This window comes from Marmota flaviventris, chromosome 6, assembly GCF_047511675.1.
Source record: "Marmota flaviventris isolate mMarFla1 chromosome 6, mMarFla1.hap1, whole genome shotgun sequence".
Classification (NCBI taxonomy): Eukaryota; Metazoa; Chordata; class Mammalia; order Rodentia; family Sciuridae; genus Marmota; species Marmota flaviventris.
The window spans coordinates 89,743,393-89,761,306 of record NC_092503.1 but is presented as its reverse complement, the minus strand read 5'-3'; the positions used below and the strand labels follow the sequence as shown (position 1 = coordinate 89,761,306).

Below are 17,914 nucleotides of genomic sequence, written 5' to 3'. Positions count from 1 at the left end.
ACAAAAACTTTAAAACTGACAATTTATTATCAAGAGTCAAGATTAAAGTCTATTTGTTTCTTAATCATCTCATACTTTATAAATCCTGGATGAGGAAAGAGAAGACATAAAACTAGACTTAAGACAAATGACGTTCAAAGCCTTTTTTTGATGTAATTTTTATTGTGTCTTTTAGATACTACTGCTTTTTATTTTTCTACTTTTTAAATTTTTCCTCCCAGTACTAAGGATTTATTCAGGGACACTCTACCATTGAACTACATTACATTCCCAGCACTTTTTATTTTTTGAGGCAGTGTTTTGGTGCACTGTGAAGTCTGGACTCAAACTTGTGATGCTCCTGCCTTAGCCTCCTAAGTAGCTGGGATTAAAGGCATATACTACCATGCCCTGAAAGACTACTGCTTTTTAGCAAGAAGCACAGTGAAAGGATATCTGAGAAGATATTCCAAAGCATGGAAGTCATCATCAAGTCATTTGGACTTCATAAATGAATTGTTATTTACTTACTACTTCATTTGTACCATCACCATAAAGATATAGGAAATAACTGTATTTTCATAAGCCATGACTATGTATGTGCACATACACAATATTATGCTATACCTTATTTCATTTGATTTCATAACTTGCTTTTCATTGCTTCCACCAAAGCAGGTCATCTTTTTATTTGTTTATGCTACTTTTCTCGTGTAACTAATGTAGTATATTATTTTTGCCGATGCAGAATCGTTCGAATATGAATCAACCATTCATAAAGAACTTATTCAGAAAGCATCCAACACTAAAGGTTTACCACACCCACATTTACCACAAGAGAACAATAGCAGAAGCAATAGTTTGTTTTTTCTCTAGGTTTGAATGATTCAATTGATCTTTATTTTCATCAGAAGTGAGAGCAATAATCTCATCATGGAAGAAAACATAAATGTTTTGAAAATAACCTACTTTGAGATATGGATGGAAACATAATGTTTATTGTTAAATCTTACCATTGATAACAGCCTTAAGAACAGGAAGATTTCTCGTTTTCAAACACTTGGAATATGAACATTGGCAAAAGAAACTCACTTGGCTGGTTAATAGTTTGCATATTTAATTACAAATTTGAATTCTCTTAGCTATGGAATAATATATTTGGAATATTCAAAAAAATACCACCATAGTGTTGTTTTATCCACTGAAGAAAAAGTTATTAAGTTAGTAGCATAAAAGTTACTAGTGTATCTTATATCTTACAGAGAATTTAGTTATGTAGGACCTCATATCAATCTACATTTTAAAAACATTATTTTTTCAGATAAATCGTATTGACAATAATAATCAAGTATTCAATTTTAAACGTTTGGTTGTATATGAATTATGTAATCAAGTCCATAAATTATTTGAGATTTTGTTATCTTAAATACTGTAACCTGTAATAAGGTATCATCACCAATGCTTGTAGAATATTATTGATGATAAGTAGTTACTACATTAGAAAATATTGAATTTAGTTTGTATTGTAAATATTTTTGAGGTCTGGAAATCACATTCCAGCTAATAATATGAAGTAAGTTACTTCAATTCTATCTTGAGAAATAAATATTTGATTTTCTGTTTATATTTCAGAAATCATTAAAAATTTAACATGACACTCTTAAAGTTATCCCAGCAAGGTTCATCTATATTACTCAAATCCCTAAATTTCAGACTCGCACTCCCTGTGCAAATGAACCATTTGTTCTTAGAAGAGAGATTGCAGGTTATTTACATGCTGCCACTGAATTCAAGAGTTGTCTTCTACTAGAACAAATTATATAATTACTGTGTAGTTCAGAAGTTATAGACATAGAATAATTTGGGGGGCCTCATTCGCTTTCTCAATGCCAAAGCTACCTTGGTGTGGGCACTAGACCCTAAACATCTACTCTAAAATGCTGAAAATAATAAACATATACACAAAATACAAAAATTGTAAATTGAAGGTGAAAGAAGGTGAACCATAATGTTAATAAAAATTACTACTAACTTATTTTGCTATTTTAGATCCAGAAACATTTCAATTGCATATAATAACTTTAAATATTGAATAGTGAATAAGAGTCTATATATAACTTTCTAAATAGCTAATTTCAAAAATCATTAACTGATATATGTAATTAGGTAGTTTGTATGAGCCTGATGAAAGCTGGCTTAGGTAGCACATACCATACCAATACATCAATGGAATGAAAGGATGTTGGCAGTAATGGAAAATTGTGATGGATTTTATAAGATCAAACCAACTGACATTTTATGAAAATTTCCATTTTCTACTTTGGATTCCATTTTCTACTTTGGATATTATCTAAACTGACAAAAACAAAGATGCATTTAGATTTCTCAGGGGACATGCCCTCAAGTAGAATATCTGGAAAGAGTTTCTGACAGGTCATGCTATTGGGTATCATAGTTTATGTTGGAATTTGCCAGAACAGACAAACAAGGGTACTCATCTTTTTTTCCTTACATAAAGACAAGAGTTGATAGAATTACTGTCTACAAAATACATTGCAAAGTAAGTTGTAATAGTTTAGCAGAAAAGTGTTTAAAATTGGTGAGAAAAAAGATAAACAAGAAGTTGGTGACATTTTTTATTCCCTTAATTTGACATTATTAGATTTGGTAACATATCCTCACTAATCATATTTCCCATGTATTAAAGACCTACTTTTAAGAGCTCAAAAATTTTCTCAGTGGAAGAGAATGTGCTACAGTATCTTTCCCTTTAGGAATTCCCTTCTCCTTATACTCTCATGAGCCAAAACCAACAAATATCATATGCATTAGGTTTTGGTTTTTATTAAAATACTTTACAGTAACAGTTCAATAAGCACAAAACTCTCAGAATTTCAAGCATATGAATTTTTAAAATTATATTACATAGAAACTATTCTTTTTTTTCAATTTATTTTTTTTCTCTCCCTCATTTGCCTCTGAGATGGTTACAGAGCTTGGGTGCTTTATTAAAAGTTTTACTATAAAAAGTTTAAGCAACAGAATCCTAGAATCCTTCTCTTTTTCTGAATAAAGAGAAAGCATTGTTATACATGAGATTAGGAGAAAGGTAAGGGATTATTTTTGGGTTAGGGCAGGAAAGAATTACCAGGGCCACCATTTTCTCTGAGCTTTTTAGGACACCAAGGATAACCTCATCTTTAAATAAAAATAAAGTCCATCAAATGAATAACAGAGAAATTAGGTTACATAGCACTTCTCAGCCTTTTGACTTAGATCAAGAATAGGAAAGTTAGGTTACAAAATGATTCATTCCTTTAGAAAACGTGCTGAAAACGTGGGGTGATTTCTAGTCAGTAAGCAGGCAGCTGCTACCCAGTTTGGATGCTCTTTCTGAAAAACAACAGTTAACACTGTGGTTGTATTTTTTTCTGATGTATTGATTCAGAATATTATCAGAAATGAGTACATTATTTCTGTTAATTACGTTAACTTAAAACCTAATGTGTCATTTCATTGACTGTTGTTATTGTTTCTTGAAACCTTGTTCATGTTTTTAGGTTTTCTGACTTGAGTTTAGAGATATTCCAAGCAGATCAGCCTAGAGCATTTAGAACTGTGAATTTAATCAGTAACTTCTAGGTATGTGTAGGAACATATTGCATGAGACAGTAATGTAATTTGTGAGAAATGTCTACACACAAGCTTTCATATACCTTTATTCTGTCTTTAGAATTTGGAATGATGGGAGATCATACAATTAAAAGTCAGCGACCTCGATCTGTTCATGAAAAAAGGGTCCCTCAGGAACAAGCTGATGCTGCTAAATTTATGGCACAAACTGGTAATACGTTAGTTACATTTTTCTATTTATTGTTGTTAATTTAATGAAACCACTGCATGTTTTCATAATCTTTTGCTAAACATTTGTCAGTTTTTGGAGCTGATTTTTTTTTGAGCCATTTATTTTTTGTCACCAGTTAAAGTCCATAAATAAAGTAGCTGTGAATTGAAAAGTGCACAAGAAGTGTGTAAGAATTATTTTGTTTTGAGTATGGGACATTTAAGATTTACATATTATTATTTCTTCATGTTAATTAATCACTGAAAATGTACCATTAAACTTCTAAAAGAAGACAGCAGTTATTTCTTCAATAATTAATTGAGAATTTGGAATTTAAATAGGACTTTATATGATGAAATTTAACAAAATTCAACATGTTGAATATTTTTTCAAGTGTTGTACTATCTATAAATATTAGCCAATGGAGAATATGCATAGAAATTAAAAACTTTTTAACAATTTAATATATCATTTAAAAATCATTTTAAAAAGAATTGTGTTACATAAGCTAAATAGCAAATAACTAACAGCCTACTATTAAGTTATAATACAACTCCAGATAATTAAATATCAACAAAAATTGATTTATGATTTATAAAATTTGTATTTATAAATTGACTAGATTATTTTTAAAACTCTCTCAAATATATATATATATACACACACACACACACACACACACACCAAAAGACTGAAAACTGCATTCTTTTAAATAATTTCAAAAATGCATAAATATAAATATTCTGAATATCATACATTAGGCTATAGAGTTTGATCAAACAGATGAATTCATAATTTGACTCATAATAAGTGGGCTATAATTCCATCTTATACATTGCATGTGGCATCTCCTTGGATGAAAAAGTGTTTTAAATTGTTCTATGAACATTTTTAGCTGTTGCCTTTATTTTAGGATATTGAAATTTAAGAGTTTTGTTATACATTATAAAATTTTATACATTCAATGTTGACTGTTTTAACATTAGAAAGGTATCAAGTGCATGACCAATTCTCAGACATGATTATCAGACTGATTTTGATGGCATTCCTCCCCAAAATGCATATTTACTTCAGTTCACATTTTCTTGTAATATCTATCCAGAACAGTAGCCCCCAATCTACAACTTAAAATGCAAATGCTGTTTATGAATTGTGTTCTTGGTAATAGGTGAGTAGTACATTTTAAGACATCCATTGCAAGTAGGTCAAGTTATCAGAACAGGATATTTAGAATAAATTCTATAAGGAATGTATTTTTAGTTGTTTAGAAATATATGTTACAGCCAATCCAAAAATGTAAAAAACTTGCTTATCTGGATAGTTTCTAGTACACCTTCTTATTTAAGTGAGGGTGATTAAAATTTTTTCTGTTTACTTGATCAAGTTCAACAATGATACCAAATTCAGGCAAATTTCCAGAATGTTACATGCATTTTTGTCCTTAACAAGGAGCAAAAATCTCAAACTTTAACAGAGATCAGGAGTGTTTAAATCAAGGTTAGAAATGAGCTGACTATCAGCTTCATAGGCAGCATCTCATGAGGCATTTCTGCAAGATTAGAGTGTCCTTTGTGCAAAAGAGGTGACAAATATTAGTTTACTGACGTTCCTGAAAAGTGGGTCACTGGGAGAATAAAATGAAGAAAAATAGGTTTAAATGTTCAATAGTACAGTAAAATAAGTTTCTGCATTAAATATTATGCAATTTGGCCAGGAGTCATTGTTCAAATTCAGTTTTTGGATGTGCCTACTATATATACCAAGAAAATTCACAATTTGCAGCCAAAACCCTTTTGGCAGATTCACACCTCAAGAAATACTGATTTTGTTAAACAGGAATTACTAATTTTAAATTTTGCATTTACTCATTCTTTTCTAATCCTTGTTTTATAGCTAATACACATTTTAGGGACACATGAATTAGTAAATAGATAAGTCACTTATTAAATGAACCCATGAGGAGCTTTAAAATCATTTCCCCATGTTGTTAAAAATAACTTAGATAAGGCAGTCAACTTCAGAATAAAGGTTCTCAAAATGTTGATCAGGGGCTTGAATTCATAAATAATGAATATTTATTATTCCGTTTTAATTCAAAGATAGTGTAAGCAAATATAAATACACGTATAATACCTATTTTAAAATTAAGTAGCTACAATAATGGGATAAAACTAGAAAGTGTGTTATTTTAATAATGTATAAAATTCATAAATTTATCATAAGCAATTATAAAGCTAAAATGAGAAGATATTTTTAAATAGTTCCTGAATAATTTCTTTAGATATTAAGGTAGTCTAAATAAAAACAGATGTCACACTATGAAATTTTATAAATTAAGATTGATTTATAAATTTTCTCTATTTGTCTCTCAAAATATTCCCATTACATATGATAATTATAAAAATTTACTAATTCAATAACAAGGAATAATGCACTAGAGGTAAATAATCATAAAAGACAACATAATATTTTATATTAATCATGGAAAAATGAAAGCAAAAGCCATCATAGTTTATAATTTAAAAATTAGTTCCCAGAATGAGTAACCTACTCTCCTGTATTAATGTGATTAGTAAGTGCTGTAATAAAAAAAAATTTGTAGATTAAGAGTGACATTTTTATAAAGTAAAAATGAAGTATCATAACTATATCAAATAACTTTGTCAGTCAGATAATTAATGTAAGTTAACTAGAACATAAATGATGATGGTCTGATAGCCTAAGACACTATCTGGTTAAGAGAAATTAAATGATAAAATATAGATATTGATATGTAAAATAGACATCTGAATTAAATGCCAACAAAATGGCCTAAGTCATCTTAATTACACTTATGATGCTTTTAGCATCAGTCATCAAATGAATTTATAAACACGTTTAGAAAGATAGTTTTTTATTACAACAGGAAGAACAGCCCATTTGGGGAATACATACATTTTAGGAATATGTACATGTTATCTAAAATTAAAATTGTGTTTTTAATTTCATGATCTTAACATACTAGCAAAATTTTATATTAATATTTTGTTCATAATTTAAAATGTATTCTTACACATCTCACCCAATCCACAGAAAAAAGTTGTAAGGTAGATGTATTACTCTTTTTATTGAAGAGATTCAAAGAAATAAAGTTACTTTCTCAAAGTTACAGAGTCCCATAGCTTTTCATCAAACCATCAAACATAGGTCATTTAATTTTAATTGCAAGACTTTTCCAGTTTTCTTTTGTGTTTTGTTCCAAGATAAAGAGCCTTAATAGTGCCTTAGATACTGAAGCCATTTACAGGATCTCATCTCAGTTACAAGTTAGGACACCAGATCAGTTTGTGTTATGTCGAAAGACATACATGTTGAAAATAATAGACTTTGTCTTATACTTTACTATTCTAATGTCAGTATTTTAAAAATATCTTTCTTATGTATATTAATCATTTCTTACAATGACCCAATCAACTAGAATAGTATTCACACCTTCATGAAGATGGAAGTGGCAACATATAAATAATTATTCAGTGAAAATGTCATTTGAAAGATAACATTTGAGTTATAACAAGATTGTTTTGGCACATAGGTCACTGTTACAATGACAAATTTTGATTCAAAACTTGAAAACCAGTATGCATTTTATTGATTAATTAAATAAATAATTAATTTGATTTTTGATCAACAAAATGAACCATCAGTTTGAGGGAGAGTGAAGAAGGCCAGTTCTCAGCATTTATTATCAACCTTTCATGATGTAGGAACCACTGCTTAGCTTATTGAGCATCATTGTAGCATTAAATATTTAAAATATCCAAGTTTTTAAATATTTAAACAAAAAGTAGACCCTGATCTTAATTCATTGCTCTGTTTAATTAATTAAAGTATATTTTTTCTGTCATTAGACAAAGCCAGGGGAAGAGGACTGCTTTATGGCAAAATAGAACTAATTTTATCCATACCCTTTATCATTTCACTTATTATAGAATTCACATTCATAATTTCTTGCTTAAAATAACATGCAGCCATAATATTTATACATCATTTAATCTCATTACAAATAGGTTGAGAGATCATTTTTAAAATTCATTATATTTTCCCTAACTTTAAGCTTACATTTTTCATTGTGAAATATACATGTGTGTATACATAGATACAGGTGTGGATATTTTTAACCATTGTCATATTATCGGGCTTTTAAAATGATGACTTTCAATTTTGCTAGAATATTCTTTAATGTAAAAGAACAAACTAGGAGACATGTTTTTAAATACATTTGAAATAATAATCCAAGGACACTTTTAAGAAATTAGTGTATACAAATTCATGAAGGTAAAAATACTAATGTGATCAAAAATGATCTTTACTACTTACAGAATAACCAATTGCAATATCAAAAAGGAGCCCTATTTGATAGATGTCATCCCAGTTACCATTATCTGTGCCCTTGTGGTATATGACTTGTTATCAGTGCATCATTATTTCTGCCTTTGAGTGCACAATGCAAAAAAATATAAGAGCAAATACTTCATTACCATGCTATTCAAAGTGTGGTATATGGACCAGTGCTTATATGCAAGCATGTTGTTCAATTGAGCCCTCAAGGAATATGCAGATTACATCAGAGTATAAAATTGGCTACTTCAACAAGCACATGTTTTATTTCAGCTGAATCTTTATTTTTCTTTATCTCTCTCCCCCACTTTCTCTCTCTCTCTCTCTCTCTCTCTCTCTCCCTCCCTCCCTCCCTCCCTCTCTCCCTCCTTCCCTCCCTCTCTCCCTCCTTCCCTCCCTCCCTCTCAACAGATTTCTCAAATAAGAAATCAGTGTATCAAATTGTGTTCTGATCCAAACTTCTCTTTTCCCTGGGCACCAATTTATGAACCAGCTGCCTTGAATAGCATTGAAAATAATATCTAAGTCATTTGTTTACTCTTCAAAGAAAAAAGAACAACAAATGAATTACCATTACTATCCTTTTAATTCTATTCCAAAGGCAAATTCCAGACAGAATCTATAAAATAGAATTAGAATGCCCCTTGATCTATTTAATCAATGATGAAAAGTTTTCACAAACAACACCTCATCTATAAAAGTTTTCAACAGCTAAACAAATGGTTAACTTAGTTACTGCTAGCAGGTATAGGATGCAATTTGAATTTGAAGAGAAGCAATGGCAACTTTCAAACCATTTTTAAAATTCATCCTGGAGGTGATGCCAGAATAGAATTAGAAGCCCACTGCAATGGTCTTTACAATGCTCAATGCTGCATCTCCTTGGGACATGAATTGAGATAATAATAGAAATTAGACATAATTTCAGGATGAAGCCAACTCCAAGAAAGTTAATGAATTCAGACATTATTTAACATCTTGGAGCCCTATTCTGGAATAAATTTTAGGCCCAAACTAAAGTAATAGAAATTATAGAGAAATTCTTTTTCAATTTGAGTAAATATCACTTCTCTAGATTATAGGTGAAATTGTGAGCAAAGGGTTTTTAATACCACAGAACAAATATCTATCATAGGATGGAAAAATAAAAGTTTCACATGGAGTAACTTACAAAAAAGTTGTTGGTGTTCAACACAGTTAAATTGATTCAAATTCTCAGGGCTCCATTTATCTTGCATTAGAAAGAGTGTTATCAATAAAGGACTAGGAACACACCCATATATTCCTGTTCACCAAAACCACATAGTGAGCTTTGACATATATTTAGTTTCTTTTCCATCAAAGGCTTGAAGAGAATTGCTTCAACTATAATTATTATTGAAAAATGCTGACTTGTTCCTTGTCAATAGGACAGTGAAATTTGTGAAGAGTAGCTTTACTAACAAGACTGGAACCAGTTTGGTCTTTGTATCAGCATTATATTTGTCCCTCTTTAAATTTGTTTTTCTCTGAAATGTTTTCTTGTACCTTTTGATGTACTATCATATTTTTACATTTGAAATTATTCATGCATGTCATAATGTCAGTTTGGTATAATGCTTGTGAGTATTCAAGACAGTATTTCACGTTTATTTATTGTCTTGCACGCAGGTGAATCTGGTGTGGAAGAGTGGTCCCAGTGGAGCACATGCTCAGTTACTTGTGGTCAAGGGTCGCAGGTGCGAACCAGAACTTGTGTATCACCTTACGGGACACACTGCAGCGGCCCATTAAGAGAATCAAGGGTTTGCAATAACACTGCCCTCTGTCCAGGTAGTGTTAGCAGCAACTACAACTGTGGATGTTATTGAATTATGTCATGCTACGCATTTGGAACAATTTGTTATTTTCATCTGAACTGGGTATAGACATTTTAATTAGAGTGGATAAGTGTAATTCCTACTCAACTGTGATATTTTACTATCTATGTGATTATTTCAGAGCAGTGAAGAACCTACATAAGTGACTGACTTCCTGTGGCAAATACCAGCTTCACAGTTCTGTATCTGCTTCTTGTAGGATAAGGCTTACATATCTTTCCTATATTTTATATGTCAAAAATGCCCAATCAAATGCTTGAGTAAAATATAATTTTACAGCATGCTAGAAATAGGATAGACATTGTTTAAGTCAGGGATTGACACAGTCTTTCAGGCCAAACAGCCAGCAATTTTCCTACCACTTATTGAACCCTATAAGAAAAATTAGTGTTCCTGATGAAAGACCAGTTATTTTATTTTATTAAATTCCCTGAAGTAATTACCCTTGAAGGAATCATTTACTCTTTTGAAAAAATAAAGTTATTAATGAAAAAGAAAGAGATCTTTAATGTTTACTGGAACACTGCATAATAGCATACCCACCAAGGATCAGATTTTTTTTATGTTGTATCAAAGTTTGGTTCTTATATCTATGCACACATGCATTTAATAGATGTTTTTCTCTCTTGAACCACTGACTTAAATGTAAAAAAAAAAGGTATTAATAGGAATCTGGCTTTTCTTTTAAAAAGTCTAAAGCACAGAATGTTAGGAATCCACATATTTATATTTTGTTCTAAACTTTTGGTGGATAGGTTACTGCAAAATTCCTGTGACTGCACAGTCTTTCCAGAGGCCTCCAAAAGAGAGTGGATATAGATGTACTGGTGCTGTAGTAGTGTTGCATCTGCTAAGTAATGCTTAAAAGTTTCCTGTTGAATTCCATTTTCAGAAATAGCTGATTCTGTAGTTACTTAAAGCAAGAGTAGAGAGTGGGTAGCATGAAAGAAGGGTGAGAATAAACTCAATTTCCTAACAGAATAGGCAAGTGGGATCCATTAAAAGACAGTCTGAAGGAGTTGTTGTTTAATGGGAATAAAGTTTCATTATTTACAAGATGAAAAAGTTCTGAAGATCTGTTTCACACCCATGTGAATATACCTAATACTGCTGAATTGTGCACTCAAAATTGTTCCAATGGTAAATTTTATGTTATGTGGTTTTTATTACAATAATGAAAAACATGGGGGATATACAGGTAAAGAAAGTGGTGGGCAGAAGGTGTAGGAGGAATGAATGAGATAATGATGTAGGAGATCTTAGAACTGAAAGGTAGGAAAGCAGTAGATGAAGAAAGAATTAAAGTTAAACAGGGCAAAACATTGATAGGTACGAAAAAAAAAGAAGAATGCAAAAAACAGTAATTGCTTCTGAAAACAAGAACAATAAACAAGGGCCAATGGAAACAGACTAGATGAGAAAGAATATAAAGTAAAAACTAAAAAGATTCAGTTAAAAATAAATGCTTAAGGAGGTCATGGAAGGGAGAAGACCATGAGAAAAGATGCTTGAAAATAGGGATCACAGAGCAGAGTCTAGAGAGACACAAGTCAGGAGAAGGAAAACAATCAGAAAAGTGGGATCTGAGAATTCTAAAAATGAAATCTTTAGACCACAAGAGTAAATGCTTGTGGATCTTCATTTGAGTATGAGTACAGTGACCCTCTGGAAGAACACTTACTTAACCTGGTGCCTACGTAGAGTATTCACTCTATGGGTCCCATGATCAAGTTTTCTTTTTTTTTTTTGTTAATGACAGAAGTGTTCCTTGAGATTTAAGCTGTGCTAGATACATAAATTATCTCATCAGTGTCTATTTAATAGTCAAGAGGCTTTCAACATAATAAGGATAGAGTCTAATGGCAAAGGGCATTTGACTAGGTCCCAAAGAATTTTCATTCAGAGCTACATGTCCACTCACCAGCTATGCACATTCATAAGCTGACATTTGGAAATCTCCATCCTTCTGCCACAGGCTGCTGATTAAGCATCCACTGGGCACCAATAGCATCTGTAGCAGGAGAAGAGTGCTTCTCCCACGTTCAACTGCCAAGCTCTCTCCCTCTGTCTGATGACCAGAAAACTGAGCAGTGTTCTCTGCTTACAAAGTTTTCCTTGATTTCTTAGCCTTTTATCCTTACATCTATAGAAAAAGATATAAGCAATTACTAAATTCATTTTTATCATAAAGAGGAATGTTTGTCTTTCTGAATTTGGTTGAATAATACTGATAAGAAATGTTTATCTTGTAATCATTGTTATAGTTCAATTTGTTTAATTAAAGATAATGAACTTTGTTAATTTATATTTAATTTTCCAAATATAAAGAATAATTTAGCAACTTCTTAAATTTAAAAATGTAGGATCAGTATTCTAGTTTATGAAATTGCAATTTATTTTACATGGTTATTGTATGTGCTTTGAAATATTTTATGCTCACTATTATGGTTAATTGTCTGCCAAGCTGAAAATAGTGAATTTTAAAATAGTTTAAAATAAACAGTATTTTAAACAATGTAAACATCTTTCTAAAACAATAAATTCCCAAGAAAATTAGTTCAGAAACAAATAACCAACTTGAAATACTGTGGAAACTAAAAATATATTTAACATTTAACTAATTAATATGACACAAAAACAGAAAATTAAATATTAAAGTCACTTTCCATGAAACATGTGGAATGATAGAATTAGAGTTTATATTTATTTGTACTATAAAAGATAGATCACTAGTGTTATAAATAAACTTTTACTCAAACTATTCAAATTGCAAAGAATTTTTAAAAACTAATTATTAAAACTGTTATTTCTAATATGAATCTGAGATATGCGACCTCTTGTAAAATTTTTGCTTTGACGTTATGTTCTCTTTAACAGGTCTTATTATTTAGAGTAGAAAATATGGAATAAACAGAAAGCAAATTGAGAAAATGACCTACTTTTAATTCTATATTTACCAACTTGATTCAATTAGATTTATGGTCTAACGTGTAGTTTTTCAACCTCTGCCAATTGGCTGTTGGCATTCTGATGATAAGTCTTGGTTGCAGGGGGGCCTGTCTTATGCAATTTCAATGTCTAGCAACATCCCTGGCCTCTCACTAGGTACCTCTAGCACTTTATCTTTTTCTGAGTTTTGATGGCCAAAATGTTTCCAGACATTACCCAGTGTCTCCTGGGGGCAGATTTGTCTCTGGTTGAGAATCACTGATCTATGCCATATGTATCCTAATTCAGTAGATGTCCACGTAGGCTGAAAAATAAGTTTGGATTTTATTTTTGTAAATGTCATAGTTGTCATATCCATTTATTTATTAAGGAAAAAACTTTTCACTGAAAGGAATTATTTTATGTACAATAAAATCTAAATCATAGATATTTTATTAATTATTTATTATTGTTTAATTTTGTAGATAATTTAAAATCTGGTGATAACATATCTTGTGTGTTTCATATTTTTTAAATTATATCTCTGGTCAACACAAAGAAGAGATATGATAATATAGCTGGTACCAAAGATAAAGAAGAAAACTATAAAAATGGATGAAGCTATTGAACTTAAATGTTTTTTATGATTATTTTTCAAATTGACTATATAATTTATATATTTTCATATTTTGCCAAAAAAGTAGAAAAACTTATGTAACAACTCTCCTTTAAAATGAAAACATCTAATTTTTAATAAATGTCTTATGAAATGTCTTTAAATATTATAAAGAATGTGATATAATTTCCCACTAATTCAATACCTAAAATAACAAATTGTTAATAATTTACTACCTTTGTCAAATGAAAAACATTTTAAGCTTTTATGAAATGATGTGAATAAGTCATGAAATGTCACCATGTAACAATAAAGACTGTTAAAAAGTACTAAGTAACATTAATTTTTGATGAATCCTGTTCCATGATTTAAGTAAACCCATCAAGATTAATCAGTATTTTCTGAAATTCATGGAGAAAATTTGCCAATTCAGCATTTTTTCTGGGATTGTGCAATGCATATTAAAGCAATACAATTTTATAGAATAGAAAATGAAGAGAACCAGAAATATGAATGAGATAGTGTTAATATTTTATATAGAAAATGGAGAAGACAGGTTGCTTTTAAATGGAGAAATCTTAGTAATTGGAAAGAAGTACAAAAGTTGATAAAAATATAAATTTTACTTAAAAACACATTCATGTAAATTACTTTTAAATATCATTTTATAATTTATTATACATACATATACACATACACTCATATATATTAATATGCACATATTTTAAAACTATATGTGTATATTTAAAATTAAATATCATCTTACTATCTATCCTAATACTAATGGATACAAATTGGCTTTGGTTTTTCCAACTTTTCTTGGGAAAAATGGAAAAAAAAATCTTAATTTATTTCACTTTCTTGTTCTTTTCTATGCTACTTTAAAATATTTTCCCAGCATGTAGCATAGAATCTTTAAGAGTTTGAATATTACTCAAATTTGGCTAATTTTCCCTATATTTGAACATATTTTCACCACTAGTTGAGGTAACCCAATAACATAAATAGAAGAGAATAGTATACCTCATTATTAAGGTATTATATTTGTGGGTTTCTTTTTAAATTTATTTATTTATGTTTTAAATTGTATGTACCTATGTATTACCTAATGCTTTGACATATATGCACATTGTAGAATTTTTAAATCTAGCTGTACTCAATAACAACATATTGTACTCTTAATATGATGTTAAGTAGTCTCACCACAAAAATGATAATCCTATGTGGTAGTACATTTTCCAGTTAGCTAAATATAAGTATATTATGATGTTTTTAAGGTAACAACTTGGTCAGCATATACATGAAGAAAATTCTAAATATATTGTATTTACTCACATAATTCCTCTGCCACTTTATATGAATTTGTGCTTACCCCTGCCAATACTGAAGAGAAAATGAGTGAATTTTTTGTCATTTTCTACTATAAATTTTACCCTCTCCACTCCTCCCAGTGAGTGGCATTTCACTCTTCTGTAACCTTGAACTTAGGGTCTTCTAAGGCCAGAAGCTCACATCAAGACAGGAGCTTCTCAACAGAAGACTACTTTTTTTCTTGACTTCATTTTATTTGTGTTATCCACAAGGTGCTATGGCTTAATACCCCAAATATTAAGTTTGGGATGACAGCAGTAATTTGAACATTCAGCGAAGGGATCTAAATTTTGAAGCCTGGTAGTCTTTTGTAAAAGATACCAGTATTTATTCAGAATTGTTATTATGAAGGAACAAAGATCGTGTTGTTATGTCTGGTCAAGTTTAATCTCATTGTAATGAAATATGTGAAGTCTTGGTATATTCATAGTTATGTTGTCATAATCTTTGTTATATAACTTGGATTGTTAATGAAATTTATACAAATTAGGAGTACTTTCAGTTCTCCCAAGCTGTCAGAGAAAGAAGAGTGTCTTCTGATTTTTATGGCCATTAGAAAGAGATCCTCATGTTTACCACTCATTTTGAAATAGGGGAAAGAAGAGGATCTTATTCGAGTGTTTAAAATGACCCTCTTAGGCAAAGGTGGTTACTTTGAACCAAAAAATTTTAATAAAATATATTGATTTTTCTAAAATGAAATTTAAAACCTTTTGAAATATATACCATCAATTTTCAGATTGTTTTCATTTTCTGATTCAATAAAAATTTTTAATTCTCACACATTACAAGTATTAGAAGAATTAGTTTGGTCCTTGGTAATTTAAATGCAAATTTAACTCCAGAGGTTCATTTCTGTTATTAGAAATTTAGTTTTATATATTCTACCTTAGTTAATCTTATTTTGACTTAAAAATAACTTGTGTTTTATGAAGAGGGGAGAGAGGCACAAGGAATTTTTAAGCTTTTTGACATGAGCCATAACTACAAATGTAGAAAGAAGTGCATACAGTTTAATATTATTTTAATGGATTTTAAATTAAATTTTCAATTTTATGGAAAATAAGACTGCTATTGCAACTAAATTTTAAAAGTATCCTCATACTTTATTCAATGAGTTTTTTTTTTTCTTAATTATACAGAAAATAATCTTGGGCTTTACCATCTGGTTTGGTTATTGAAGCTTCTTTGCTTTATTACAGTACATGGAGTTTGGGAGGAATGGTCACCATGGAGTTTATGCTCATTTACATGTGGTCGAGGCCAAAGAACAAGAACAAGATCATGCACACCTCCTCAGTATGGAGGGAGGCCCTGTGAAGGACCAGAAACACATCATAAGCCTTGTAATATCGCCCTCTGTCCAGGTGAGCATATTTGCTTTTGGTGAACTTTGCATTTATATGTTTTATATACAGTTCCTAGTGTACATAGGATATAAAAGAATAGAACTCTTTTAGTCACATTGGAAAATGTGCTCCCTGGTTATTGTTTCTAGCCCCAAATTGGTTACCTTCCCAGACTCTACCATTTATAACAATATATATTTTCTTGAGTGAGTATGAATCACCTTTATTGGATTTCTATAAATGTGTATACTAATGTTTTCCAATGAGTTTTATCTACACTTGATTTCCCCTTCTAAGAAAATTTCAAGAATTCCTTATATCTTGAAATTGATTGTTACTCTCATATGATAACTAGAAAGATTTTATTTAGTGGTGGTTCTCCCTCTGTCATTCCTTCATGCTCATTCAGTTAAGGAAGGGAATTGCCACTGACCGTGTGTGAAAATGACAGATACTTGGTAGGATGTTGGACTTTTCAGATCTACTGCTGGCTGCATAAAATGATTACTCATAAATGATATATAATATTTATGTGGTTATGGAAGACTATATAGTCTGTTCTTGGAACATATTTATGTTGTGTTAAATTTTTCTGTTTCAACTCTATTCTATCTTTATTAATTTCACCAGTTATGACACAGAGAAGTTTTTATAACACTATTATTTAGATTATTCACACATTCAAAAATATGTCCAAAATGAATAGAGCTGATCTCTATCTTCAAGAGACTCACAATTTGGAGGCGGGGAGGAATGCATACACATAAATGACAGACTCTCCCAGAAAAAGATAGATATGAATGATGTGTGGCAAAATCTATCAAGAATGACAAATGACTATAAAAATTCATTCATTAACTCTTTGGGAGATTTTTCTGTTTGGTTACATCTTCTGCATATGCAAACAACATACCCAGAATCCCAGTAATGTTGGATCTGAAAACATTATCCATCTCACATTCAATACCATTTACACTCTAAACTCCCCAAATCAATATCTTATGGTATGAGGCAGTGCTTCAAAGTTCTGAAATTTTAACTATCTAAAACATTTTAAGATTTGAAAAACTATATAAACACTCAAATAACAAGCTAAATTTTCCCCATTACTTCAGAGAAGGACTACTAAATTCTTATACTTAACAGCATACAGTTAGGGATAAAGGAATTTTATTGAACAGGACATTATAAATGATATGAATTATGAATATAATCCATATAAGCCAATAGCCATGTAATTATGGGTATTAGGAAATGAAAGTCATGATTACTTGTTTGTAAATTACTCACAGAATATCAGTTCATTCGATCAATTTTATTCTTTCTATATATAAATGCGTAGATGGGCACACACATGCATACACATTCATATCCTATCATTTCTCTAAGGGTTTGGGAAAGTTTATTCAAAGTTTTGAATTTGTAAAATGTATAGTGCTATTCAGTAACATTAATGGAGAATCAAATATAGTTCAATCTTATTTGTTTATGGTGAATGAAAAAATAAATTTTGGTAAATAAAAAGTAATAGATAACTAAAGAACTTGTTAATACTTTGATTTTTATTACTATTTTTTTACCTCAACTGGTC

The 17,914-nt window shown here is 30.3% G+C and overlaps 1 protein-coding gene across 1 annotated transcript in view; it reads left to right on the top strand.

The window, feature by feature from the left end:
- Positions 1 to 17,914, top strand: part of Adgrb3 (adhesion G protein-coupled receptor B3) — a 687,882-nt gene that overhangs the window by 257,149 nt on the left and 412,819 nt on the right. The window contains exons 2-4 of the mRNA XM_071613277.1: positions 3,713 to 3,823; positions 9,851 to 10,012; positions 16,177 to 16,341. Of these exons, the coding sequence (XP_071469378.1) occupies positions 3,713 to 3,823; positions 9,851 to 10,012; positions 16,177 to 16,341 (438 nt within the window). The remainder of the gene's footprint in view (positions 1 to 3,712; positions 3,824 to 9,850; positions 10,013 to 16,176; positions 16,342 to 17,914) is intronic.